The sequence below is a fragment of the Sylvia atricapilla genome, chromosome 2, assembly GCF_009819655.1.
Source record: "Sylvia atricapilla isolate bSylAtr1 chromosome 2, bSylAtr1.pri, whole genome shotgun sequence".
Lineage (NCBI taxonomy): Eukaryota > Metazoa > Chordata > Aves > Passeriformes > Sylviidae > Sylvia > Sylvia atricapilla.
The window spans coordinates 5,319,721-5,347,622 of record NC_089141.1 but is presented as its reverse complement, the minus strand read 5'-3'; the positions used below and the strand labels follow the sequence as shown (position 1 = coordinate 5,347,622).

The 27,902-nt window shown below is 37.7% G+C and overlaps 1 protein-coding gene across 1 annotated transcript in view; it reads right to left on the bottom strand.

Moving 5' to 3' along the window:
• Window positions 1-27,902, bottom strand: part of ABI3BP (ABI family member 3 binding protein) — a 136,531-nt gene that overhangs the window by 61,022 nt on the left and 47,607 nt on the right. Inside the window, exons 7-24 of the mRNA XM_066340725.1 lie at window positions 27,492-27,543; window positions 27,060-27,122; window positions 26,094-26,189; window positions 25,697-25,774; window positions 20,416-20,496; window positions 19,036-19,110; window positions 16,379-16,444; window positions 15,803-15,877; window positions 14,556-14,624; window positions 12,995-13,069; window positions 11,675-11,734; window positions 11,249-11,314; window positions 9,269-9,343; window positions 7,330-7,395; window positions 6,733-6,807; window positions 2,775-2,840; window positions 2,306-2,368; window positions 785-850 (exon numbers count right to left, since the gene is read on the bottom strand). Coding sequence (XP_066196822.1) covers window positions 785-850; window positions 2,306-2,368; window positions 2,775-2,840; window positions 6,733-6,807; window positions 7,330-7,395; window positions 9,269-9,343; window positions 11,249-11,314; window positions 11,675-11,734; window positions 12,995-13,069; window positions 14,556-14,624; window positions 15,803-15,877; window positions 16,379-16,444; window positions 19,036-19,110; window positions 20,416-20,496; window positions 25,697-25,774; window positions 26,094-26,189; window positions 27,060-27,122; window positions 27,492-27,543 — 1,267 coding nt within the window. The remainder of the gene's footprint in view (window positions 1-784; window positions 851-2,305; window positions 2,369-2,774; window positions 2,841-6,732; window positions 6,808-7,329; window positions 7,396-9,268; window positions 9,344-11,248; window positions 11,315-11,674; window positions 11,735-12,994; window positions 13,070-14,555; window positions 14,625-15,802; window positions 15,878-16,378; window positions 16,445-19,035; window positions 19,111-20,415; window positions 20,497-25,696; window positions 25,775-26,093; window positions 26,190-27,059; window positions 27,123-27,491; window positions 27,544-27,902) is intronic.

Here is a 27,902-nt window from a genome sequence, read left to right as displayed (position 1 = left end):
AAATGTGCAAAACTGCGCTGATGATGAAAATTATGAAGACACTGCGCTAAAAGAAGTATGAAGAAGAGATCACATAGCAGGAGAAGTGGAATTGCCATAACCAATGCCAAAGTTAAATATGGTTTTGCACATACGGTCCCTTTCATGTCTACACTTAAGCTTTACCAAAATCCAGGCCCAACAGAAGTAGCAGGTTGGCTAAAAGCACAATAATGTCTATTGGGAGAATTCCCATCTCTCATCACTACCAAAACTGCAAGAAATATCATTACTGCCAGAGGCAGCCGAGGCTTCAAACTGTGAAGAAACATCCACCAAGAGCTGAAATGAGGTTTTGATCTTAAAACCCTAGCATGGCCTCAAAAGCAGCAGCAGAGCAGAGCATTCCAGTTCCAGGTGATGGCAATGGAAAGGCGTGTCCTCTTGTGCCATCCCATATGAATGCATTGCCTCTCAGGAGCACCGCCGTGTTTGAACACATCAGAGGAAGCCAGAGACACTACCCAAACAAAAAGCAGCAGGGGAATGGAGATGAAGGGCAGGTGGTGTCCCTGCAGAATGTCACATGCTTCCTGCAGAAAATGCTCATCAGCCATGGGGAAAGGGTGGGATCAAACCACAGAATTGCAGAGGCAGTGGGGCGAGTGTTTCGGCAAGCCAAGCTGCACCAACAGCTCTGCACCCTCTGCGTGGGAGATGGCAAGGGGCCAGGTGGTCTGGGCTGGGAGGTGTGATGGCATGGGAAGGAGATGGCAGACAATGAGAAAAGGCTGCTGCTAGTTACCCATCACAGCTGGTTGAGTTGCCAGGGAGGAAGGAGTGCTGGACTTCGGCCTTGGTCTTCCAGGAGCTAAGATCAAACACAGAAACCACCTTCAGGTGCCCACACAGGCTGCATCACACAGGTCACATCAAGGCAGGGCTATAAAGAACAGGACGTGGCCGTGCTTGGGCCAGGCTACCCTGGCACAGCTTCACTCCCCAGGCTGGCACAAAGCTGCCTTCTCACTGCCACTGGCAGCCAAGGCATGAAAGGAAACCTAGAAATGCTTCCCCAAGAAATCAACAGGGAGAATCATGTTTAGGAAGGAGCCAACCACATCACTGACCCACTTTTTGACACACCAGCACATCTCATCAGCAGGCTCATCACTGCAGACAAGAGCATTACCAAAGGAAGCAGGGAAGGAAGGAATTGCTGGCTAGTTACCCATCCTTGTGGTTTCCTCTGAAGCAGACAAGGTGAAGTCCAGGTCTGGTCTCTCGGTTGCTATGGTCAGACACAGAAATGATCTTCAGATATCCACTCAGCCCTGCCATAGCAGTACAACCACACCAGCTCACAGCCCCACACACGTCTGGATTTAGGGTCACACATGCCCTTTGCTGGCAGTGCCCTGTGACTCAAATCCACGGTCAAGTGTCTTGCTGTGCTTGCAACTAACACAATAGTCCCTGAGCCTCAGTAGCTAAATGGCTCTGCATCAGCAGAAAAATGCCAAAAGATCCAATTCACCAAACCACTCCTTACCAACATGCAGATGCAAACCCAACAGGAAAGGCGGACAGAGCATGAGCCAAGATCTCATCTTAGAATTCAAAATTCAGGATGAGAAGTGCTGAGTATGTCTCCAATGCAAGCAGCTGCAAATACTAATTACTACTTTTGCTAGCATTTAGGAATAAACTGCACATTGTCCTATCAATATTCAGTCATAAGTCCAATCTTTCTTAAAAGTTCAATCATTTTTGCAAATAAGTATTTTCTCACTGTTTTCACTATTATTGTTTTTACATATAACAGAGTATATAAGCTGTCATCATTCACATGATAGGCCTTGCCTGTGATTCCCTGTGAATTATAATCCCCTGTGAAATATAATTCCCATTCTTCCTTACAGTTAGTCTCTAATCCAAGGATTAACATGCCTGTTCATCAAGCTTGAACTTTAGTTCTCATTCAAAAAGGTAAAAAATGTTCTGTATGTTAACAAATCCACATCAGTAAGAAGACACAAAATTATGTTTCTGCCATATTGGAGTATTTCATTCTAGAAAGAATTTTCAAATGACAACTGCACATAGAGTCACACAGGAATTCTGTGACAAATTCTTTTTGTCACTCATCCCTTCAAAACTGACTTTTCAAGTGATGGAAAAAAGCATATGTCAAAACATCATGATTATGTCATTAGTATGGCAGGTGTTTTAAAGTGCATTAACAAACCACAAATATTGCTCAAAGCAGGTGAAAATTATGTCAAATGATGGCAAGCAAAAAGAAAAAATCAAAATATCTTTTTACCCTCCACTGTTCCTTGGCTTCTAAGGTAAGGAGAAGTAGATTTCAGCTTTGGTCTCTGAGTAACTAAGATTAAACCAGAAAACTGCCTTCAGAAATAGAGGTGAACTTTTTGTTTTAAAGCTGTGTCAGTACAGAACTCTGTGAATGAATTCCATATTCACACAACTAGTTGCATTCATTACAAGATTATTCCCCTTCAGAATTTTGGGGCTTAGTTGAGTTAGTGTCATATACAGACAGTCAATCTTTAGTGAACTAAGCCCATAGAGCAGAAAATTAGGAAGAGTAATTGAGAAGCCTAATAATTAAATATCTCATCATTTACATAAATGACTGGCCATCTTCCTGAAATGTTTGGCATTGCCAATATCAGTAAAAGAATTGAAATGTTTGGACTAAATTTTAAAATACAGCTTTTCATATTTAAGTATTGTGAAATGATAGAAATTAGGATGGAATTACAGTTTACCCATCACTGTCCTCGTGGTTTTCAGGAAAGGAAAAGATGTGGGCTCCAGAACTGGTCTCGGGAGAGCTAAGATTAGAGATAGAAACCATCTTGAGATGTTATAGCAATCTCTCTATGAATGTGAAAGCATTACCTTAATCACACCCAAATAAGTCAATATTTAAATTGTGGTTTCACATATCTACTATTTCTACCAAATAAATCCTACATCAAATCATAGTCACTTGCTATTACCACAAACCCCCAGCCACTAGCCAGACACTGCTCCTATTGCACAATAGTGACGGTCTTGATGCTCCAGAGCTGCCTTTTAACTGCAGTAAATGACACATCCAAAAATCTTTTCTCAGGCATCAAATATTTTCCAGCTATAAATTACAAACTAGTCAAAGAATACGTAGCCAGAAGTTTGGCTTGCATCAAAGATACTGCCCACCTTGTATTTAATCTGAAATACTATTAACTAGCTTTGGTTATTATATACTTCACCACACACAAAAAATATGAAATTTTGGGTCTAAACTAATATATGCCTGGGGGGAAGAAAAAAAAAAAAAAAAGATTAAAAATAGGTTCTCCACTGAAAAATGCATAAAGGTGAACTTAATAAGGATTTCCATCAAGAGTTGGACACACTGGTAGAAGAAAACCAACTTGTGCTTTCTTAACCAAAATCTGTGAGAATCTCTAATAGAATAGCTTGATAAATTTACAAGTTTTCTTTCTGAACAAGTATGAAGTACTTTGAACAGGCAGAATCTCATATTGACACTGGAAGACAAGGATAAGCTACAATAGTCACATTGACTTCACAGTAATTAGTAAACACATGTGCAAATGACAACAGCGAATGCAAAGATCACAATAAAAAACCTGTCTCTTATCTAAGAATGTATTATTTAAAAAGAAAAAGGTTTTTCACAAAAGCATAGAGCAAATTCCTAACACAAGCAGATGATAGTCAAACAATTTATCTGGGAAAATGGAATCAAAGTTAGGAAATTGTCACCACGCTTCCAAGAACACCGTACATAAAAAGTAGCAGAGAAAAAACCTGATGGACCAACAAAGAAAACATTTCAAACATGGAACATTCAGAACATTTCTTGTTCTGAAAGAATTTTGTCAGTCTCCTCCAGTCTTAGCAAATCAAAACTTTCAAAAATGCATCAAAAGTTTGTAGGGTAGATTGACGGTGGGGAGGGGTGTGGATTGAAAGAGTTTCAGAAAATTCTCCCTTTTTATCTGACTACACACTTCTCTGTGGCAAAGGGCTACTTACTCTCCATCTTCATTTTGTTTGCTGAAAAATGGGAATAATAAGAGTTTCACAAATACGTTTTCTGAGTGTCTTCTCCTTGCCTATCACTGGTTTAAAGAAGTGTTCAACATAGCTGTTAAGACGGCAAATATAAAAGGAAGTAACTGCTTGCTAGTGCACTGGGGGATACTATAGAACATTTACAAATATCTATAGAGGTCTGCAGTAGAAGAGAAGGCTTAGAGTGTACCAAGAGGAAAAAAAGGAGAGTTCCTATCTTCAGCACTGAATTTGTCCTATAGAGGAAGAAAATATGAAAGAAATTGGCTTGATTGTTTATGAAATGCGCAGAAAGCTGACAAACCTTTATTTCCCTACATAAATATTTTTTCCCCCTAGATATATCTAAATCAAGCTGTTTAATAAAACCCCTAACCCTGAACTTGGGTTTGCAATGCTCACTGTGCTACCTTAAATCTCCCTAAAAGGATTTTTGTCATAGTTGGAGAGTCCCCCTTAACGAGAAATATGTTTGAATTTTCTGTGTAACTTCAGGATTTACAACTTGAACAACCATTAAGTTGTTTTAAAACCACAACTGAGGATGAACAATCCTTATAGAAGATAAATCCACAAGGAAAATTTTCTGCACACATCACACTCTGCCCCCAACATTATAAACTGACCAGGATGATGTCTCAAATACCAACAACCAGAGAAACATACCTTAGTAATAAGAAAGTAAATAGAAAATAAAAAAGGCTATGACTTCAAGAAATACAATAACTGTATCATGATACACAGCCCATAGTAGAGAAATTGAAGTTTGGTTCCAAGCCCACAGTATCTTATGGTAAAATTCTATTACATTGGGGAATATATAATTGGTCAGTGGCAATCATGGGTAACACTACCAATAAGTACTCTAAAAGTGAACTCAGAATTTGGAAAGAAGATCATAGTCCCGTACTTTAAACATCATAGATATTGCCTTGAACAAAAATAGTAGCTGGTGCAGAATTTGTATCTTGCAGTTGTTCTTATGCCCAAAGTAAAGGAAATCAACATTTCACCAAAAGCACCCTAGGAACCCTTCTGATAATTCAAGAAACACTCAGTTTGCAAGAAATGTCAGTACCAGACTGAGCTGATGATATTTCTGTGATTCCAGATGCTTTAGACGGGAATTGTGAAACTGTCTGTGTTTCATTAGGAGCACCACAGAAAATCTGGATTCAAAGTGCTGAGGAATCTGACTGTTGCTGGGACAGCAAACACACAAGCTGTGTTGCTCAGGATGATGTCACTGCAAACACAACCAAGATACTGGACACTGCAAAGTGCTTTCTGTATTATGTGAATAAAGAGAAAGACATGCAGACCAAGATGGTGACAAGAAGATCCAGTATCTGATGCTAGACAGAAATCCTAAGAATCCCTTTCTACACTTTCTGGAGTTTGAATTACACCAACAGAAAGAAGAAATTCATACAATTTGGCATAAAATATCAGGCCCTTCGCACCAAAAATGCTTTCTAGCGGCTGATCAAGAAGTGACAGACATGAAACTGTGCTTTAACAGGCTGGCTGTTTAGACTTAGGAGAAAATGTGCTCACAGCAGAAAAAAAGCAGCAAGTGGCAATGAAATGAAAGTTAAACCTAAACTACTTTTTGCTGCAAAGGAGTTTTGGTAACAACTTGAAACAGGCTTTGGAGGAAATTGTCATTATTGAATGGAAATTAAATATTTCTTCTTGCAGGGACACTAAACAAACCAGGACCTTGAGCACTGATAAAACTGCATTTGTTCAGAGTCCTATTTTGTAAGGTATTGGTAAGTTAGCTTATATTATGAGCTGAGGAAGTAGAAGAAGCATAAAGGATAAATGCTGACAAGGAAGAACAGGAAAACTATAGAGATTATTGCATACTATTAGGCATAATTAAATTAAATGTCAATAAATTACCATAAATTCACCAGGTCAATTTCACTGAGGTCTGGTATAACAGGTTTCAAGGGCATTTGGAAGCATCAGATTTACCATGGAATTGTCTGGCCAAGAGCAATTTGTTGCAAGTGTTTTCTTTAATTACAATTCTGTGCCTTTTATTTACAAAGTTGTACTCAACAATATAGCAATACACCTGACATTACACATTTTTGTTTCTATTAGTCTCCTGCCTATGAAATCTCCCTTTCTCACAGCAAAATGTCTAACTTAATCACTGTATTAAATATATTCAAATTAAAGTATTGAAGGGTCTATTCTTCACCATTTTGAACCCTATATGTTCATTGGTATTGTTCCTGCTATTTCTGTGAGACTTACTCAACAGTGGCAACTTAGCATGGTTTCATTCAGGGATTTCAACAAAACTTATATAATCTTTCACTCTACCCCTCTGCAGTAATGCAACTTAAAAAGAAAACTCTATGTAACAAGGCATGCTTATTAACACCAAACACAGGAATACAGACTGGCAAATATACCAGGAATATACATCAAAATTAGAAGAAACTATTGACTATTTAGTGCAAAATTTTCTAAATTGTTCTGGTATTTAAGAGACCAACTTAATTATGACAGTTCTGAAGTTATTTTGAGTAATATTAAACTTAACTAACAATATATCTTTTTTTTTAATCAAAATCTCTGGGGTAATTTCGATTTAAAATTACATTTTTCAAGTATTACCAGGTACAGCTGATGGCATTTCTTGGATGCCTGATGGTTCAGATCTTGAAAAAATGTGCTGATTTTCATCAAAAGCTGAAAGAAAATCTGGAGTTAAAATTAGAATTGGCTTCAGATCCACAGTATTTGGCCAGTAGCTGTTGGGCAGTTCAAGACAACGTTGATGTGAGACCAAGCAAGGTGACAGCAGCTGTAAAGATCAGCTGAGAAATGAGGTGTTACATGAACACTGAAGCTGGTGTGAAATGAAGGAGGGCCAATTCCAGTAGCTCATGTGAGGCAATCTTCTCACTGGCCCCTTTTTTAAAGCACTTATTCTTTGAAAGAAAACTGCAGCTACCGGAAGAAACCTAGAGGCACCATAAGCTAGCAGAGGTCTGTTTGTGGATTGTTATTCAGTCGCTGTCGGGAATTATTTTCCAGCTGAGATTGCACAGGCATGGCTGAGCTGAGCAGGGATGGGGGTGGAGTGTGGGGAGAAAGCCCAGCATCAAGCAGTCTTCAAAGCAATGTGCCTGAATGAGCCTTGGCACCCTCCACAGCTGCTGGAAGGGATGGCAAGCCATGGAAAAGCGAATGGAATCATGAGCTATTTACCCATCACACTCCCTCTGGTTTCCATGGAGGGACGAGAAGTGATTTGCAGGCCCGATCTCTGGGTAGCTAGGATCAAATATGAAAATAATCTTGAAACATGAACTGAAATCCGTCTTTAGATAAGGTGATCTTCAGCCCTTAGCAGGTCCATGGGACATAAATTTATTTTAGATTCCTCGTATACACATTTTTAACTGATTTTTGCGGTAGCCTACTCAATTTTTGCCTCATGGGGTAATTTTTTTTTTTAATGCATAACATCTAATTTTAGGCATTAGCTACTAGGCCAGCTGTCTGCATCTGATTTTGAAGTTCTATCCAACAGCAACAGCTGAGAGCAACCCCCTTCTCCCATTCACTTTAGTTTGGATATGCCAGACAAGTCTTTTAAACAAGGAGTTGCAAATGCCTGATATTATTTTGATACAGTATGCACACAATTTTCACACAGGTGGTATCAAAACATTTTCCTACAAATTCATATTTTAGCCAAGAGTCAGATTTTCCCTGCAACTGCCATAAAGCTACTTCGATAGAAGCAGACCATCTTTTGCCAGAAAATGACTTAAAAATAGTTTTATGTTTTTCTGACAATACATTAATAAAAACACGAATGAAAAAAAAAAAAAAAAAAAGAGTCAGATTCTATCAGCCCTTAAGACCACCATTTCCTTTAGAGAAATTATGCAGCCTAGAGCATGAAAGAAACATTTCTATGAGTAGTATTATATGTAAAAAATGAAAAGTGGGTACTCTTAATGTTAAGAACACTCCTGATTTGTTAAAGATTACTTATTACTTGGCCTCACACAAAGTATCCCAGCTCTTTAAATCAAGAGAGAAGGCTGTGGTAACTTGGTGAGAACAGTGCTGCAGACAACAGCAAAGTCATGCCTGATAAACTGCTAAAAGATTTCTTTCTGATGAAAGTAGAAATGACCTTGGATAGAGTGAGTTCTCAACTTCAAAAGAAAACAAAACTCTTGTGTTCATGCAGAGGCAAGATAACTGTCAGCACCACCCACTGAGTATTAGTACAGCTGTATCATGTTTGTGTTCGGTGTGAATTCTGCAACAGATAAAAGCTTTTCCAAATTTATCTGTGGAGAGAAGCTAAGAGAACACTGACCAAACTGTAACCAAATAAGACTAGAGAAAACACAAATAGTGTATGTATGTTGTAATCAGCTAATCTTCAGATGACAAACTGTGTCAATTCCATTTGATTGGTCCCCAGAGAGTGATGTTTGCTACACTGATGTGATAAAATGTCATTTGTTACGTCATGCCAGCATGAGCAGAACCAAGGATGAGAATCTCACAGCAACCTTCTACTATTTTTTATGACTATATTCTGGGAAAATCTCATGCTCAAATACAAATGAACAAATTGTTCCTAAAAACCTATACTCTTCATGAATAGAAGGAGGGAAATAATAAATTATTAGCAGAAGTAAGTGTAAAAATAACTTTTAGCACCAAAATTCTGTACGGTATCAGCCTTTTAAATATTAAAGACCACTTTAAAAAGCTATAACAGGAAACAAAAGTCCAACCAATGCATCTCTTTAAAAGGTGTATACTAGGTAAAGAAAAACATTCCTTCTGCAAAGGTTAACTGCTGTGCAGATATCCCAGAATTCATCAAAACACGAGAATTTCCTCTTAGGTGCTAAATTCTGCCCCACTGGCCATGTCAGAACACTTCAGTAATACAATAGTAGCCTGAAAGAGCCAGGTGGTATCAGGGTCACTTACTGAGGCTAGAACTGCTAATTATATATTGATAATTATTACAAATAATATGAAGATAAAATGAGCAAATGAACAAACCACTGGAGGCAGCATTCAGAATACAGGGTGTATAACAGACATCAGAACTGCACCACTTGAATATCAAGAAAAATCAAGGGTAGATAATAAAATAAATGCCATTTACCAGTCTCTTGCTCTGACAGTTTTGCAGATGTAGAAGTGTGGGGAGTGGAAGTAATGTGAAGAAAATCATGTGAGGCTGGAAAAAAATGATGATTTATTATTTAAAAAATACATGAACTATCACACCACAGGATCACCTGCAACCATGGACTCAAGGGCTTAGAGTACAAACAACAGAGAACAAAAGAATTTTAAAAAGAAAGAGGTTAAGATGCAAAGATGTGTAAAACCACACAAATACAATGCAAAATATTAAAAAAAATGGCACAAGGAATATGGAAAAAAATTCCCGTGTGGTTAGAAGGAATGTAAGATTGAAAAAGTACAAGAACACTGGCCAAAAGGAGTCAAGGGGAAAGCAAATTTATGAGATGAACATACTGGAAAAAATCCAATTTAAAAATTTGGCAAAAATGAAAGAACATAAAAAATAATTCAGATAACATCACCAGGCAGGGAAACAGAAAAGAATATCCTTAGCCCAGCTCAATTTATATGCCTTGTTATAATTACAAGTATCAGATTTCTCCACTGTAAAAACAAGAAAGCTCAGAGAATTCCTTCAAATAATTCAAAGTAGGGAATGTAAATTCCCCAGAAAAGATCCTGAAGAGTGTGAAATATCTCAGTTGATACAAAAGCAAGACTACTCCAGACAAAAGTGCCAAGTCACTTGATACCGTTCATTACATTTTTAACTTGCATTCAGCTTCAGATTTTAGGCACACCAGCCTGCTCACGGAATACTTTATTACCCCATGGGCCACAAAATGCTGCAAGGACAGGGGGCTGCTCTTGCACACCTGCCAGTGTGAAAGAAGCTGTTGTCACAAGCATCTCCACTATCGGCCATTGATGGAGAGATGAGAAGACTGATTCATGATCAGAATTCGATTTTACTCAGGTGGTCTAAGTCTTATATACCATTTCAGTGAGGTTAATAATTTCTGCTACAATAATTAGGTTAGAAGATCACACAAGCAACTTAGGCATTTTACATCTTTATCGTAGGGGGTTGATTGAATCTTTTCCTTAAGCAGGTTTTAATCCCATCTTCTCATAAGCTCAAAGTTCTGTTTGTCCTTGCCACGGCATCCTAGTCACCAGACTAGTTATGCTAATTAAGTCTGTCTTACTCTCAGACTTGTGTATTCCCACATCCACCACTGTTACCAAGTGCCATAGCTAATGCCTGAACTAAATATGGTTTGCACATATGGCTCCAATTATATTTACACTGAAGGTTTATCCCAACATAGGCCCAAGAGAAATAACAGCTTGGCTAAAAGCACAACAATATCCCTTGGGACACTGCTGCCTTGCATGGTTGTCAGATCTGCAAGAAATATCATTAGTACCAGAGGCTGCCAGTGTCTTAAACCGTGAAGAAACATCCCAGTATTCACAAAAAGCTGAAATGAGGTATCAGTCTTAAAAAATGTAACACAGCCTCAAAAGCAGCAGCAGCAGTGGGGAAGAGCATTCCCATTTCCAAGTGATTGCAATGGAAAGGCAAGGGCAGAAGAAAACCAGCCACCTTGAAAGTCAGTAGTGAGGTGACCAAGAGGTGAAGCCTTGACCAGGGAATACCCAGAGGGCAGCTGAACTGCTGCGCTGTGTCCTTGTGCCAGCCCAGCTGGGTTTGCCTCCCAGGAACACCGCCGTGTTTGAACACATCAGAGAAAGCCAGAGACACTACCCAAACACAAAGCAGCAGAGGAATGGAGATGGAAGGGCAGGTGGTCTCCCTGCAGAATGTCACATGCTTCCTGCAGAAAATGCTCATCAGCCATGGGAAAAGGGTGGGATCAAACCACAGAATTGCAGAGGCAGTGTGGCAAGTGCTTCGGCAAGCCAAGCTGCACCAACAGCTCTGCACCCTCTGCGTGGGAGATGGCAAGGGGCCAGGTGGTCTGGGCTGGGAGGTGTGATGGCATGGGAAGGAGATGGCAGACAATGGGAAAAGGCTGCTGCTAGTTACCCATCACAGCTGGTTGAGTTGCCAGGGAGGAAGGAGTGCTGGACTTCGGCCTTGGTCTCCCAGGAGCTAAGATCAAACACAGAAACCACCTTCAGGTGCCCACACAGGCTGCATCACACAGGTCACATCAAGGCAGGGCTATAAAGAACAGGACGTGGCCGTGCTTGGGCCAGGCTACCCTGGCACAGCTTCACTCCCCGGGCTGGCACAAAGCTGCCTTCTCACTGCCACTGGCAGCCAAGGCATGAAAGGAAACCTAGAAATGCTTCCCCAAGAAATCAACAGGGAGAATCATGTTTAGGAAGGAGCCAGCCACATCACTGACCCACTTTTTGACACACCAGCACATCTCATCAGCAGGCTCATCACTGCAGACAAGAGCATTACCAAAGGAAGCAGGGAAGGAAGGAATTGCTGGCTAGTTACCCATCCTTGTGGTTTCCTCTGAAGCAGACAAGGTGAAGTCCAGGTCTGGTCTCTCGGTTGCTATGGTCAGACACAGAAATGATCTTCAGATATCCACTCAGCCCTGCCATAGCAGTACAAGCAGCACCAGCTCACAGCCCCACACACGTCTGGATTTAGGGCCACACGTGCCCTTTGCTGGCAGTGCCCTGTGACTCAAATCCACGGTCAAGTGTCTTGCTCTGCTTGCAACTAACACAATACCCCCTGAGCCTCTGTGGCTAAATGGCTCTGCACAGAAAAATGCCAAAAGATCCAATTCACCAAACCACTCCTTAAACATCCTTGACAGATCCTTAACAGATCTTGCAGAGGTAACATTGCAACTAAGAATAGCATCTATGTATTTAGAATTCAAGATCTGATTTCACTTTTCCCAACATTCAATGAAATCTTTCATTCTACGGGTCAGAAATTACTGTCCCTGGCACTAGTAAAACACAGTGTAGAGAATTTATCTCTCCATAGATAAATGCTCGCAAGCAAGTGTAAAAAGGAAAATTTTCTACAGAATTCTAGCACATCTTACAACTTACACTTGTACAACTCCACATACCTTTGTACAACGAAGACCAAGTTCCTTTACTGAAGTGATCTCCTCGTACCCTGTTATCCTAATTTTGCACAGGGAAGATGCACAATCTAACACATAAACCAGTGTCTAATCTGGACTATGTGTACTCACTAGCACTGCGCATTTTCCCCCTTTGCTTTGGCCTTGGTTTCAGGTTTAAGGCAGGCAAGAGCTGTGACAGTTTACAAACATTCCCTTGGATGCAGCTGGTGGCAATAAGAAAACAGAGAGATTCCTCTGGGGTATTTTGATATTCTCAGTCTTTGGAAATGCAAATCCTTCTGTTCAGCTCTTTTTGACTTGATCCTTTTCTAGCAACATTCATTGACTGACTAACCAAAGTGTTTGCACCTGCTTAAGAGCAGTAGATAGATCTTTTTTCTGCCCATGGAGGGAAAAAAAAGGGAAAGACAATGGGCCTCCACGTATGTATGTACATATATATAGATATATATATCTACAAACAATTTTTTGCAAGGAAACCCAGACAAGCTAATTACTTACCAACATTAAAAAAAAAAAAATCTTATCATTGCAATATTTCATTCTAAATGTCTCAAACATTGCAACAGATGCAACTAGTTTCTGTCTCTCCAGCTTTATACAGAGCAAGCCAGAATAAACCCTCCATTTAGCAAAGCACTGCTGTGTCTTTTGAGAGACTGCCTAGATGTGAGGAGAACTGCAGAGAAGACAGATATCATTACCAGCTGAGATTGGTGGCACTTCTGGCATGCCAGATGTTGTGAATCTTGAAGAAAGAGGCTTCCTTTCATCTAAATCTGGAAAGATAAGCTTGTGTTAAAAGGCTTAGTTGCCTCAGAGCTACCTGAACAATTCAGGACTTGGCGAACAGATGTTGCTTTGTTAAAACGGAAGCACAGGGAAAATTGCTTGTGAGTCAGCTGGGCATTGCTCTGTCTCATGGACTGTTAGGCTGGTGTGGAAGTCAGTGTGGAAACCAGGCAGCCTAATTGGTGATACTAATGAGAATTCTGATTATTACATAACAATCCTTGCACATAATGCATGGCAGAAAATAAGAAAACACCTCTGGATCCAGAAAGTACTTAAGGGGCCAGCGTTTTTACGGAAACATTACACAGAAATATGTGTAAGTATTTTATTCCCTCTCACAATTAATTAATTAATCACAATTCATTCCTCCTTAGCACAGGGAAAAAAATACCCAAAACTAAGAAATCCAGGTCCACAGCTGGGAATCTTAATAATGAGTAAACAAAACCAACTAAAGGGAACTCTACTCTTTGCCTCTGATCCTCCATCTACAAAGATGAATAATGAGTGCAGATGAGAATCTAGATAACAACAGCATTAAATGTAGGAATTACTGTGATAGTGACAACTAAAGCAATGCAAAACTTCTAAAAATAGCGCGAAGGATAAGAAAAAAGAAAAAAAATTGAAATTATAATGAATTTATCAATTTTACCCCATGCCATTCTAACAGCTGAACCTCTGTAGTAATTATAGGCTGTTTGGATATTTCCAAATCAATAGTATCTCTAGCTGCTGTTAAAAAAAAAACCAAAAAACAAACACAAACAACCAAACCTGAGAAGTAATGTCTAGTAAGTAAATTAAGAAGAAATATGTGGTGGAGATAAATTTTACTTTGTATTACTCTGCAAAGCATTTATTATTTTTACTTATTTATTTAAAAAATTAACCTCTTTGTCTATTTCAATGTCTATTCAAAATGCCATCAGTAATTGCTTAGCTGAAGATATTAACTTGGGCCTCCTCACGCACTTAAGGCTACAGGAAAAATAATCTATTCCCAAAGCTATAACCCAAACTATAACTTAGTTGGAAAGGTCTGGCTTTAGCTGTGTTGGCTTACTTATTTTAAAACAATACAGAGGAAAAAATCACAGCAAACTATGTGAAAAATTGACAGGATGAAAGAAATAAACAAAAAAACCTGTACCACTAAAAAGTGTGGTATTTTACTTGACTGGAACAGCCTTAAGCCTTGAAAAATTTAAATCTTTTCCTGACACACCTCTTTGATCAATTCTGCATTATTCTGTCAGCTAGCTGCAGACTTGCTTTAGGCTTGTGTTCTGCCTGATCACAGGAATGGAGATGCTGATAGAGGAGTTGAAAAAATTAGATGTAGGACAACACCCAAGGCAAGCAGTAAGGAATAGCTGTCTGAAATCATCAACATGGAAGCAGCAGCAAACTTTTCATCACCAACCAAGCAAAAGGGTATGCTTCTGAAAGAATATTAATATAATTTACCAGTGTCTGGTATTTCTGAAGATGTAAAAGTTTGAGGAGTAGAAATAACATGAAGAAAGTCATGTGCAGCTGGAAAATAAAAGCAAAAATAATGCTGTATTGCTTTGAAGTGAAAAGAAATCTTTTGAAACATCATATTCCTTCATAAGCTGAAAAAACTTCTGGGTGATATTTAACACATTATGTTCCAAATAATGGTAGAGTCTGAAATGTACAATAACTGATTAAGCGTTATTATTAGGTGTTGAAAATTATTTCCAAAACCACTCGTTAATGCATAATGCATTTTATGACCAAATTGTTATCAGACTCACACAATAAGATGAAACACAGAGTTAAAAAGTAGAAATACAAGGCTATTCAAAATATGAGAACAAATTATGAATAAAAGGTAGCTAACTGTGGCTGCATGGAATTTTTTTTCTATAATCAGGAAGGACGATATCCTGGTGCTAAAACTGGAGAAGCAAAAAGGATGACAAAACAGAAGTGGACCAAATGAAACACAGAAACTGTCTTTTGTCAGACATGTGACAAAAAAGCTGAGTGTTGCAATCTCCCCCTCAGTAATAGATTTCCTTCAATGTTAATTTCTTCCAAAAACATAAGCATCAGGCATTACACTACTGGCATTCTAATGAAATGAAATCTTTCCAACTGGCTCTCATCGTATGATTTTTTTCCATCTTTTGGAAAACTGTCAGTTGCCCCAGGCAAATAACATCTATAAAAAAAGAGAAACACATAATAGAAAGTCTGTAAGGACCAACTAGAAAGCATTTGAATCTTCAGTGATATGTTTCCATAGTGCCAGTTTAGAAATCTGGGTGGAATTATATCTATGTTTATACAGAAAGGCTAAAAGAAGAGTGATAATTTCAAAATATGTTGGAATTTCTTCAGTTTCCATTCATCTCTTGCAACTCAGAATTCTTTAGCAAATCAGGATATTCTATTTGTGAAATTCAGGTGTGGACAGTCCAGTAAATTTGATACTCACAGTAAGCCCAACTTAATTTTAAAACTAAGAATTACATGCTGTTGCCAAACATGGAAAACCCCCTGAACTACTAGTTTAGCATTTGACATAAAATGTCACAAAGAGAACTGATATTTGATGCAGCACTTTCATACCTACAGTTATTCTTCACTTATGTGCAACTGAACAAACTATTTCACGAGGGGCACTATGACTCCTCAAAAAATTCCCAACTCTCAGGAGCATTAACCTCATGAGAAGCCATTACCGGATCGGGTTGGTTGCACTTCCGTGGTACCAGATGGTTTGGATCCCGAAGAAATGGTCTGTTTTTCCTCAAAAGCTGAAAAAAGAATCTAAGCTTAAAATGCTGAGAGAGGTGTGACTGGATGGATTAGCATCCAGCAGCTGAGTGAAGGCTGTGCATTTCCAGACGATGTTAAGGCAGGAGCTGAGCAAGGTGTCAGATGGCCTCAAGTGAGATATGAGACAGCGGCCAGGACAAGGGGAGGAGATGACTGGAAAAACAGGTTTCTGGCCTTGAAATGCAAGTGCCACATGCTTGAGAGAGCCCTTATCAGAAGGAACTCTCTCTTATTAAATTTTCTGGGTAAGAGCTGCAGCTATACTGAAAGATCTAAGAGGATGACAAGATATGACAATGGTGTCTTCAGGCAGTTTTTAAGCTGACAACAAATACATTTTCAGGCAAGAATGAATTACACAGACACAAGAATGGTGAATAAGCAGCTCTCTGTGAACGTTGGTAGCCAAGATTAACATTTGCAGATCTACATGATGCTAACATAATGGAACAAAATAATGGAACTAATCTGTAAATTACCCATGTCCATCTCTCTCGTTTCTGCAGAAGGTAGAAATATGGGTTTCAAGGCTGGACTCTGAGTAACTAAGAGCAAACATGACACAAGATTTTATCATTCCAAGACAGACTCTTTTGATACAAAATCTAATTTCAACTGTAACTAAAAAGGGTTTTATTGTTTGAAGGTCTCTTTGTTCCATTAATTTCTACCCCATTCATATTTAGCTCACCTTATCTAATCAAGTGGAATCCTTACAACTAAAGAGGATTTTATTCACAGCAAGGCAGCTACAACCCAATATTTTATATTCACACCACATGCAGGTTTCTAGTCACTACTGCAATATGTGTAACTATTTTTAAACGAGGTGTAATGGCAAAAGGTAAGAAAAGAGTAGCACAATGAAATCAGTGAAATGTTGAAGTTAGTAAACTACACCTACTATCTGCTATCTGTAATGTTAATTATTACAAAGTCCTTTTGGTTTCTTCACTTTGAAGTATGGATAACCTGAAGTGTGCTTTAGTGGAAATGGAGTCAAGATTGAATTGGGCACTCTTACCTAAAAGCTATAATGAATAAGCTTCTACTAAGTGCAGGTTTTGCATTACTGTCCTGCTACTGATCCTACTCAACTGTGTCAGTAAGTATTTTTCTTTCTGTTAAAACCCCCCATTGAAATAATTAAGTGCACAGGAAATATTTCCAGTACAGGAAATATGAATATATGCCAAAAAGTGAACAGCCTTTTTTTCATACATTGGATCTGCTTTCCCATTTACTTTCAATCCACCTTATCACATTAACAGTTTGGATCCCAGATTACTATCCTAATATATTTGGACTGAGCAGCTGGATCAAATGATCATTGTAGGTCCCTTGTTAACTTAACCATTCTATTCTGTATGTATAGAGAGGAAAACACTACCAACAAAACCCATATGATTCCCAGCTTTTGGCAAAAGTTTCCATAGATCTAATTACATCCAGTAGATCTATAAGAGATCTCCCAAAGGCATCAGAACATTGGAGGCATGTTCACAAAGATATCTTTTCATAAACATTTGAATTCAAAATATACTGACCACACAGGAAGTTTAAAAAACAAAGGAGAGATCTCCCTCTAGCACAATCAAGATAGAAAAATAAAGAAAAAAATTCTTCAGGGGACCTGGGGCAGTATACAGGTCAGATGCAGTTGGACTTCATAGATTAAATTTTGCTTTCTTTGCTGTTTTTATGACATCAGGTGATCAAGGCATGCAGAGGCAGAGTGCAGAGAAATCTCTGTATAACCACATCCTGGCTCTCACAGAATATTTTTGACTTCCAGTGACTTCATGGAGAGCACAGATGCTCCCTCTAACCCAATGTCCAGGCCTAGCCTCACATAATGAAATCCCACTTTTGCCAAGTGAAACTATTCAAAGGGAATAGAGGACATGTAAACAAAACCAGAATAAATATTTGAATGAAACACTTGCTGTTTCCTCCAGTGTTACTATTATTGTTATTATTCCACCTTTACCTTTAGGATTAAATAATTATTCCCTTTCTTTTACAGAAAGAAAAAATACCTCACATCCCTAATACTTTTCAGTTTTTCAGCTACATTTATAGAAAATAGGTTCTTGAATCATCATGTTTCTCTCTTTCCAATGCTGCTTCTAATTGGATTTAGCCAAATGTCTTTCACTACAGAGAAAACGAATATTTCTCCCCATCCCCTCAAACATATCTGGAAAAGAGCTGTCAAGAAAAACTTATCAAATTAAGAACAAATTGTCAAGATTATTTTCATGCTCTTGAGAATCTGCTTCAAATATGCATTTCAAGAACTAAGATATGTTCCTAGAAACTATTTTAAATTTTGGCAGACTACATTAAGCAAAAGTATGCCATCCTAATAAGCCAGCATTATTCTATGATAACTTCTTGACTAATGCTTAATGAAATATAAATTAATCTGATTCAAGGGCCCTCCAGGTAACTCACATAATAGCTTTTAATACTGAAAGTAGCAACAAGAACTAGTTTTGGTAGAACGAGGTATTAATGACTAACACAAACACAGAGAAAACACAGGCCTGTTATGAAATCAGAGATCTTGAGAAAGGGAGACACAGGGTACAATGTAGAGGAGCAGAAGCACAAGATGGTGAGAAATGGGACTAGGGTTGGCACTGGACACCCCCTGCCACAAACCAATGTCAATTGTAACCAATGCCCAACCATGTCAGCTGCAAAAACTGCCCGCTTGAACAGGACAAAAATTAGGTTAGGGTAACAACAAGGACACAGAAATAATACCTGCTATACACAAATGGTCTCCCATGCAGTGAGCTCACATCTGAGATGTCTCCCAGCAGAAGAAAGTAGTAAAGAAGGGACGAGGAAAAAAAACATCCACACAGACACCATATTCTTCCCAGCACAGGACTTCAGGTGCTTATAACTTGCTGAAATATCCCCACTTATCACCCTCACAAGCATCAGAGCACCAAGCTTAGAGCCGAGTTATGTAATGAAAGGGTGCACAAAGCACCTCAAAAAGGGTACAGTATAAGAAGTTTGTGTGTTACTGTTTAATTACATTACTTCCCTCATTGGAGCAAGCTTTATGAAGATATTTTTTTCACTAAAGTTTACTCATATTTACAAAGAAAGTAATTACCAAGTTCTGTCAATGGACTTTTTGGAGCATCAGGGATTCTGGATCCAGAAGGAAGTAGCTGTATTTCATTAGAAGCTATGATAAAAAAAAAAAAAATAACCAAAACTTTACTTGATTAAGAATACTACAGGGCACATCATGGATTTATGTTTGGCTTATGGATCACTCGTTCCTGAAAACAATGATATTTAATAAAAAAGAAAAAGTAGTTCCAACCTAGAGAAAAACCAAACATAAATGGTGACTGAAAAAGCTATGTGGAATATGAAAGAAATCCTTTTTTCCCAAGTTGATATTTTTTCCAACAGATCTATCAATCATGGGAATTTGACAATGAACATCTGTCAGTAACTACAAGCATCTAGTTAAAAATTAATCAATGATCCATCCTGATTAGTTTTCATATTTTAATCTTTGAAACACAGCAAAACCAAGAAAATTTGAAAATGGTTAAAAAAAGCTGATTAAAAGTTAAAATGAAATTAGATAGACTGATGGTTTCAGTTTGGTAAATTCTGGAAATCTGCTGTCAAATTTAAAATGAAAAAAAAAAAAGTGAGTAAGACATTAACATGAATCAATGGATTGTGTAAGATGCATTTCTTGAGAAGCATTGGCAATCCTCTTCATGGGAAGATCTGCATTTCAGTCCTGCACACATTCCTGGTCCTTCCCTTTGTCATGCATTCTCCTGAATGCAGGCCAGCTGCTCTTTAGAAAAATCTAAGCAAAGGTTAAAAAGATAGAATTAAATATAACCTCAAGTTTAGAGATGTCCTCATAATTTTGCATGGCTCAGGGAAGAAGGTTCAAGCAATAAAATAAACATTAGAGAATTTAGAATTCTGAATACCAGGTGTTACACCAAAACACAAAACCATCCATACAACATTGACACAAAACATGAAAAAAAAATCAGTAGAGCTTCTTTTTCCTTCAAGGCAAATACAATTATAGCCCATCACATGCAATATGAAATTGTTCTTATTCATTGCTGTTGGTGTTACCTAAATGAACCTGAAATCAGAAAAAAAAAAAAAATTACAAGGAGATAATTATTTCAATCCAATCAACGAGGTCAGTTTTACAGACGGAAATTTTATGTCAAACATGCAGATCACACAGACAGAAAGCATTAATTTGAAAAACCAAATTGAATCACACAGTCAAATCTGTGAAAGCCACAGTGCTAGGCTCATCCTGCTTTACAATTCATTCCAGCATTAGTCACTGGAACCACAAAAGAAACCACAATATTTTAATGAAGATTTCCTTTGGAGCCAACACAAAGAGGATGCAGCAACTAGTAGAAAAAAATCTGCTGGAGGTAAAAAAAGCATTTATTGCAGAAAGAATGTAAAAAGCAGCAAAATTAATTACCCGGTATGTTTTGAGTTTGCACTAATTTCGGTTTAGGTGTTGATTTAAAATCTTCAGGTCCACGTGTTTTCCCAGCCTGAGCTAGAAGAAAGAAGGGTAATGTAATTTAAAATCCTTCTGAAATTTTCTTGATCTACTGCCAAAAACCTGATGCTTTTCTTATCACCGTTTCATGTCACATGATTAGAACGATTTCTACAGCAGCTGAATTCCATCATGATTAATACTTACTTTTGTGTTCAGATGTGAAATCTATATGATGTTGTGGATTTATTTTGTCGTAGTTTTATATTAACAAAAGAAAATATAAGCCATGAACAGCAAAGTTAAGGACAGAAACTCACATTGTACTTCTGTTACAGCCTCTTAAATTCATCATAATACATTACAAACGATATCCATTATACCAATAAGTCTATTTATAAATATTTTCCCTGTTATCCTGAATGGTCTTTTAATCCTTCTAATAAAAAAAAAAAATCAGGAACATAATAAATACTCACCTGTAATATCTCAGCTCTTTCGATTTTCTAGTAATTATAGAATAGGTTTGGGTTTCCACTCATTCTTCTACATTTTAGAGTAATACACAGGCAGTTTATTTAACAGCCATTAAATGTACCTAAACTGAATTGCTGGCTATATTTTAACATACTACTGCATACCTATACCCTGCCAGCTGCTTCACATAACAGTTAAGGTCAGTTCTTTCCTCTGCATCTTGCTGGAGATCCCAGAGGTATTTAATCAGTCATGCAGTACTCAGAATTGGTCATCTAAGACTGCAAAATGACAAAGCTTATGGATATGGACCACAGAATGGTAAGGTCTCAGCCTTGAATGCCATAAGCACATTAATGCCCTCCACAGACCAAACTGTGAAGTGTTTAGAACGCATTGCTGCTTGGAAGAGATTTTTAATATTGATGGTTGGCATCAATAACAGCACTAAATTTTAGTATTAATTTAATAAAAGATTATTTTTCAGACACATTAGAAGACAGTTCAGTTTTTCCTGCATGCTCTCCAAGCTTTTTCCACAATCTACTTAATGCTTCAAGCAAGAACTGATCATGGACATTTATAAGCTTCTTATTTCATTCAGTGAAAAAGAATGTGCTCTTTCCCACATTCTAAATAGTGAGATTTGGATACTACTAGTTACAACAATTACACTGTTTTCTAGTTTGGAAAATGTGCCACATAATGTGGAACCTTTAGAAATGCTGCCTAGAAGCTCAATTGAGCTTTGAAGGGAGTTGCAATGCTGTTTGTGACGCCAGTGCATGGAGGAGTTCCTTGTCCAAGGAAGGTAGAGCAATTCCTCCCTGTGAAACTTGTGGAAGAGAATTCACTCACGAGAACCACTGAAGCAACAAATATAACTACCAGTACCTCAGGAGAAGTTCAAAATCTAACATTTCTTATTGGTGAGGTACAATAATAAAAAAAAAAAATCCAAATACAAGCAAATACAGAACTCATGATTTTTTTTTTTTTTTTAGAGGTCAAAGGGTTTACACCCAAATGAAATGTGTCTTTGCTGAGCAAGCTGAACAAGATAAAACATGGTTAGAATTAGAACAAAAGAAACTTAGCTCTCAGTTTTACACAATATAGGGATGACATGAAAATAAGGCAGATATTTTTGTTAAAAAGAAGATACAGGAAGAAGAAAGTTTAGGCTCTTAAAGCTAAATTAGAGAAAAGAGAAATGCCTCTGACTATTGCAGGACAGCAGGCAAGCTAGACCTATTGTACTAACTATTTAAGGCTGTCTAAAAAGTAAAGCATTAACAGCCAAGTTACTTTATCATCACAGCATGGAATACAGCAAGAATGCACCAAGGCAGTGTTTCTTAAACTCTTTCCTCTGATTTCTCTGGACCCTCTTATCATCTACAATTGGAATTGAGACATTCTGATGAAAACATTATTCTCACTCCTGACAGACCCTGCGAGGACAAGAGGAACTCTTCAGGGGGCTGAAGGAGGGCAGGAGGAGCAGAACTTGGGAGATATGGCAACAAAGGTGTTATTTCAAGCAAATGTTAACTCTTACTAATAGATTCACAGGTGACACTTTTCATTTCAAGTCTATTTCATATCTCACAGAAATACAGGAATCTAGATGTATTAAATTTTAATTTATTTAACTTTATTAAATGTATAAAGAAATTTAATTTATTTAATCTTGATAATTAAAATAAATTATTATTAAAATATAACTTATTAAATGTATAGTATAACCCTCACATAAAGAGGGGTTATAACTAGCTTTTTTGGGTTTAGGGGACTTTTTTGTGTATGTGTTGTTCGGTTGGTTGATTGTGGGGGTTTTTGGTGGTTTTGTTTGGTTGTTGTTATTGTGGGGGTTTTTTTGGCTTTTTAAATAACTAGTTCTTTCATGTCCCAGACTGTGTGTTTCTATTTCTAAGGATTGGTGAGCTCCAACTTCCCTGTGAAGTTAATAGAAAGATGCCTTTAGCAGAGAAAGTTGTAGCAGCAGTTTGAGGTATGTTAGAAAACAATTCAAATATTGAGGAAAGCACTAGAGATTTGTGCTGTTGTGTTAAGAATAATTTAGACCTGAGTGGAAAATATTGTAACAAGCCTGGCGAAAACAAAGAATGAAAGAGCTTACTAGCAAGTCTTTCCATGGAAATTCATGCCAAGGGAGGGGAGGATTGAAATCAAGAAAATGATGGGATGCCTGGTGTACAAATACATGAAAAAAAAGTTACTAAACTGTGTCACATCACAGAACACACCCTTTGATAAAGAGCCAGTGGAATACAAGAGCAGCCCAGCACTCAGAGCCTTGCAGACAGACTGCTTGTTGAAACACTTGGAGCTCCTTTCTTCCCTTCTAGCGTTGCTGATGACACAACAGCTGCTACAGCAGAGTTCCTTCTAAATCACTGTTCTGCTGCCAGTCTGGCACCAGCCCTTAAACCTTCCACAGCAAATAATTATTATGCCTTACTCAAAGAATCCAGTATGATTTTTTCAAATAGCAATGTCTGAGTGAAATATAAGTGAGTGAACCTGTTGCTAAACTCAATTAATTATGTCTATATACTTAACTGCCTCTTAAATGAAACCCTTGCAAAGGGTTGCTGTTCAGATCTCTCACCCAAGTTGCTCATAAAAGAATACTTAAGCTCTTAATATTTTAGCTTAATACAGAAAAGTTATTATTCCATGTTCCATGGCAAGACAGAATTACACTCAAAGAACATTTTTCTTTTAAAGGATTCACTTTCACTTCCTTGTTTCCTGACTTCCTTTTCTTTCCTCTTTAACTGAAATACTGTAAAAACACTCCATAATGGAGTGTGATGTACTCTTAGTTTAACATGAGGCACTGGTGCTGAGATCAACAAATAATATCTGAAAGGAATGGTAGACGTGGAAGCAAAACCACAAAGGAAGCTTGAAATGGAAAATAAAAATTATTTGAAATATTTTGTAACTGTTGGTGTGAGAGCAGTAAGAATGTGTTTAGTTGGAACAAACTGTAACTAAATTGTTACAATGAAAGATATTACTTGCCAATTATTACCAGTAAAATAAAACATTATTCAACTCCATAAATGTACAATTCTGTGCTGTATCTAGACACGACAATGCTTATGGTTAGAAATTCTACATGCTGGTAATAAATATAATTAAGGAACACAAAGGAAAGGAAATGGAATGAACCAATGTTCTCCTTCCCAGCTGCCACATTTCACACTCTTTAGCTGACTGACCAACACATTCCACCAACAAGGAATGATACATTTTGATTAGATGAATGCAAATCTTGAGGGCTGAGATTTGGGGACATGGATTCTGATGGAGAACCAACCACATAAATGTATTCAACTCTCACTTTCACAAAAATTGGCAAAGTTCTAGTAAATATTCTTCCAGATTGCCAGTTCTTAAACAGCAAGTACTTAAACAAGATAAATAATCTAGTAACATAGTCAAAAAATTTAATTCCACAAGAGACCTTGAAATGTATGAGAAAACAAACCAATCAAACAACTTAGAGACACCTTACAGCTTTGTAAAAAGGATCCACAATTTTTTAATGCATCCTTTGATAATAAATTCTTGTGAAGATGCATGATTTTTTTCCCGCTTAATATTTAGGATGAACAGAAAAGAGCCACCCATATGAAGGCTTTGCAGAAAGGAAGGAATGGTTTAAAGTAGAATTTGGCAAATATACTTATCTATTTAGTAGAAAATATAGTTCTAACATTTTCATAGAAGAAAAAAAAAGATGGATCTGTTAGTCTGGAAGACTGTTATCAATTACATGGCATTTGTTGCATTTCTGTACACCATTTTAATTCCCTATGTGCTTTTTGGGAGGGTTTTTTATTCTGTTTTTGTTGTTGTTGGTTGGTTGGGTTTTTTTTAAGACTAAGATGGTATAATGAACGCATAGAATTTTTGGTATACTTAAGAAATAAAAGAAACATCATCACATTTAAGGGCAGTATCTGCCTGAATTGTGTGATGTCAAAGAAATCTCATGTTAAACCACTTCATCCAGCCAGGAAAGACTTGACAGATAGAAGAGAGTAATGCCAGAAAGATCACATAATACGTCTAAACCAAATCAAACCTTTGGTCCTTGCTTCCTCAAATTCCTTTTTAATTTTAAATTCTTGCCACTGTTCAAACATCCCTTCTTCCTTTCAGCAAAGAAGTTGGCAAAAGCCAGCTACTGTCTCTTGTGACAGCAGAACCAAGACTTCAGACTCAGTTATGGGATTAGAGCCAGACTATAGAAAATGAAGATAGGCATATACCTTCTTAAACAATTCCGAAATGTGAGTCAATAGAGTGGGTGAAAAGTTAATCTTCATCATTTGACTCTGAACAATTCAGCTCTTTTCAATCTTCCCCCCCCCCCCACAAACTAAAAATTAAAATATATGACTGTACCTGCCATAGAAATTTATAAAGTAGTCTGTCTGTGTTACACAGAAAAACTCATTTTGCCATTTTTCACACATTCAAGGCATCCATCACGCCACAAAATATGGTCCTAATTCTAAGTCCTTTCATAAACCTTACAATTATATCACCTGTGACTTTTGTCCAAAATTAGATTCAGATTTTATCCACATTACCACTCCTTGCTAATTCAGCCACTATCCTCCTGCTTTCCAACTGCTATTTTAACTGTAGATCAGGCAGCACAAAGATGGGTTTAATTTTAGTTTATATATTTGGCAAAGATATTCCACGGAGTTTCTAAAAACAGAATTTTCATTACCTGGAAGGGACTGTGGGGAGATTTCTTGAACTTCTGGTGTTTTGGATTCAGCAGGCCATACTCTAGTTTCATTCTTAGCTGAAAAAACAGACATTAGAGAGTAATTACACAGATATATCTGCTTTCTTTTACCACAGATTTATTTCTGTCCCACTTTAGTTTGACTAAGTAAGCCAACATGGATAAATGTGAACAGCTGAGTACCTTTAGGACCAAATGAATTTCTACAATCACTACAAGCTATGTTAAACACATGCATTTTTGGTTTTGTTTCGTTCATTAAAAGGTACTTTAAAAATAAAATTTACAGCAAGGATTTAATGACTTATGAATCCTTATTTTCACAGGGCAAAGTGGTTTACAGCATTTTTCATTTGTCTAGAATTTCTCTGCTTACCCAGTTTTTTCCTGGATGCTTGAGGTATGTCGTCTATTGTCAGGAGAGGAGGAAGTTTCTGCTGACTTTCATTGAGACCTGGAACAATGAGGTGCACTACAGAGAAAGATGTGTGCCATTAATTCCAGAAGAAATGAGAGCACACAGTCTGCTCTCTGAGATAAATGAGCAGCTACTACTGAACCACTGGGAGTTTAGTCTGAATATTTGGGAAATGAGCTTGCTCTATTCCATAATTATCTCTCCCATTTGGTGGCATTTCCCCTTTATACCACTCCTTCTATCACCACCATCTCACGATTTATCAGAGTTGGAAACCATTCAACACTGGAACACACAGCCCTGGAATACTGAGCATCCCAGATACTGGGACAGGTTCTGTCTGGTGGGCCAAGTAAGCTCAACACCAGACTGGGTTAGTATGTGTGTGTTTGACCCACATCAACACACTGAAACTCACACAAAGAAAATTTAAGCCAAAGTTATGCACTCATAGAAAATATTTCCACATATAAAAGACTAAACAATTGTCCTGGGTTGTAGTATAGGATGTATTCTATCACCATCTTCAGTTACTGGCCCATCAATGCCTTGCCCATGACTCACAGATAACTCCCTCCGAGGGCTATCTCTCTTTAATGGGTGACTTATCATCCCACTGTGAGATGCTTTGCCATAGATCTTTGCAAGATCTTTGCCATAGAACTTAATTTGAAGTATGGAAGAACTCCTTAGCTTAAACAGTGACTGTGTCTTCTTTTTAAATGCAACGACAATAAAATTTTGCTTAAGCTACAACATTCTCAAACCATCTGTACCACCATAACATGTAACAAATATTGTCTGCACCAGCTGAAAAATACCCTTGATATGCATGGAAAAACTCTTAAGATCAAGAAAATTAAAAGCATTTGCACAATTCTAAGTTTCAATCAGGGGTTAAGAGAAATAATGTCTTCTAGTCACCTAATATTGCTCCTGGGAGAGAAGAACTATCTGGTGCTTTTGACTGCGTCCGATTTTGAATAACTGTGGAGACAACACAGGGATATTAGAAGCTAATTAAAAACAAACAAACAAAATTAAATAAGAAACAAAACCACACCTGAAACAAACCTCAACATTCTAAAAACCTTTTCTCAGTATTTGCAGATGAGGACATCGTCCTAATATTTTCTGTATTTACATTCAGTTTAAGAGACTTCAAACTGTGTTTTCTCTACATCATCTCCTAATTGTGCACCTCTTTCTCCTGGCATATCAATTTTGGTGTAACTGATATTCTATGCTTATGTTATTAGGGGCCAGCTGCAGGACATCCTGTTGCCCTGACACTCATTTTAATGTCAAGTTACTCTTGCAGGGGGTAAGAATAAATTTTAAAACACACAAACTTACTTTGTTTGATTATCGTGACAGGGACCAGCTTCTTATTATCACTGAATATAATCTGAAAACAGAGAGGAAAAAAAAGGATAAAGCAGCACCTTGGGATAACTGCCATAATAGTAATTGAACTGAGTAATAAAAATAGAGGGTTCTAGTCCAATACCACGCCTGTCCCAAGCTAACACTGGATATGGCTCTGCCCCTGGTCCCTGATGGTTTTGCTATTGCTTCAGTTCCCACGGGCTAATGTGGTAATATTGCATTTTGATCTCCTTCTAACAGCTTGAGATGTTTTTACTCAATAAAAACCCAGTATTTGACAGCTTAGGAAACCCCAATCCCTTTTTTCTCTTAAGGATCTTTGAAGCACTCACTGGGGAGTAGCCCTAGAATGCTAACAAAAGCTGAGATTAACCTACA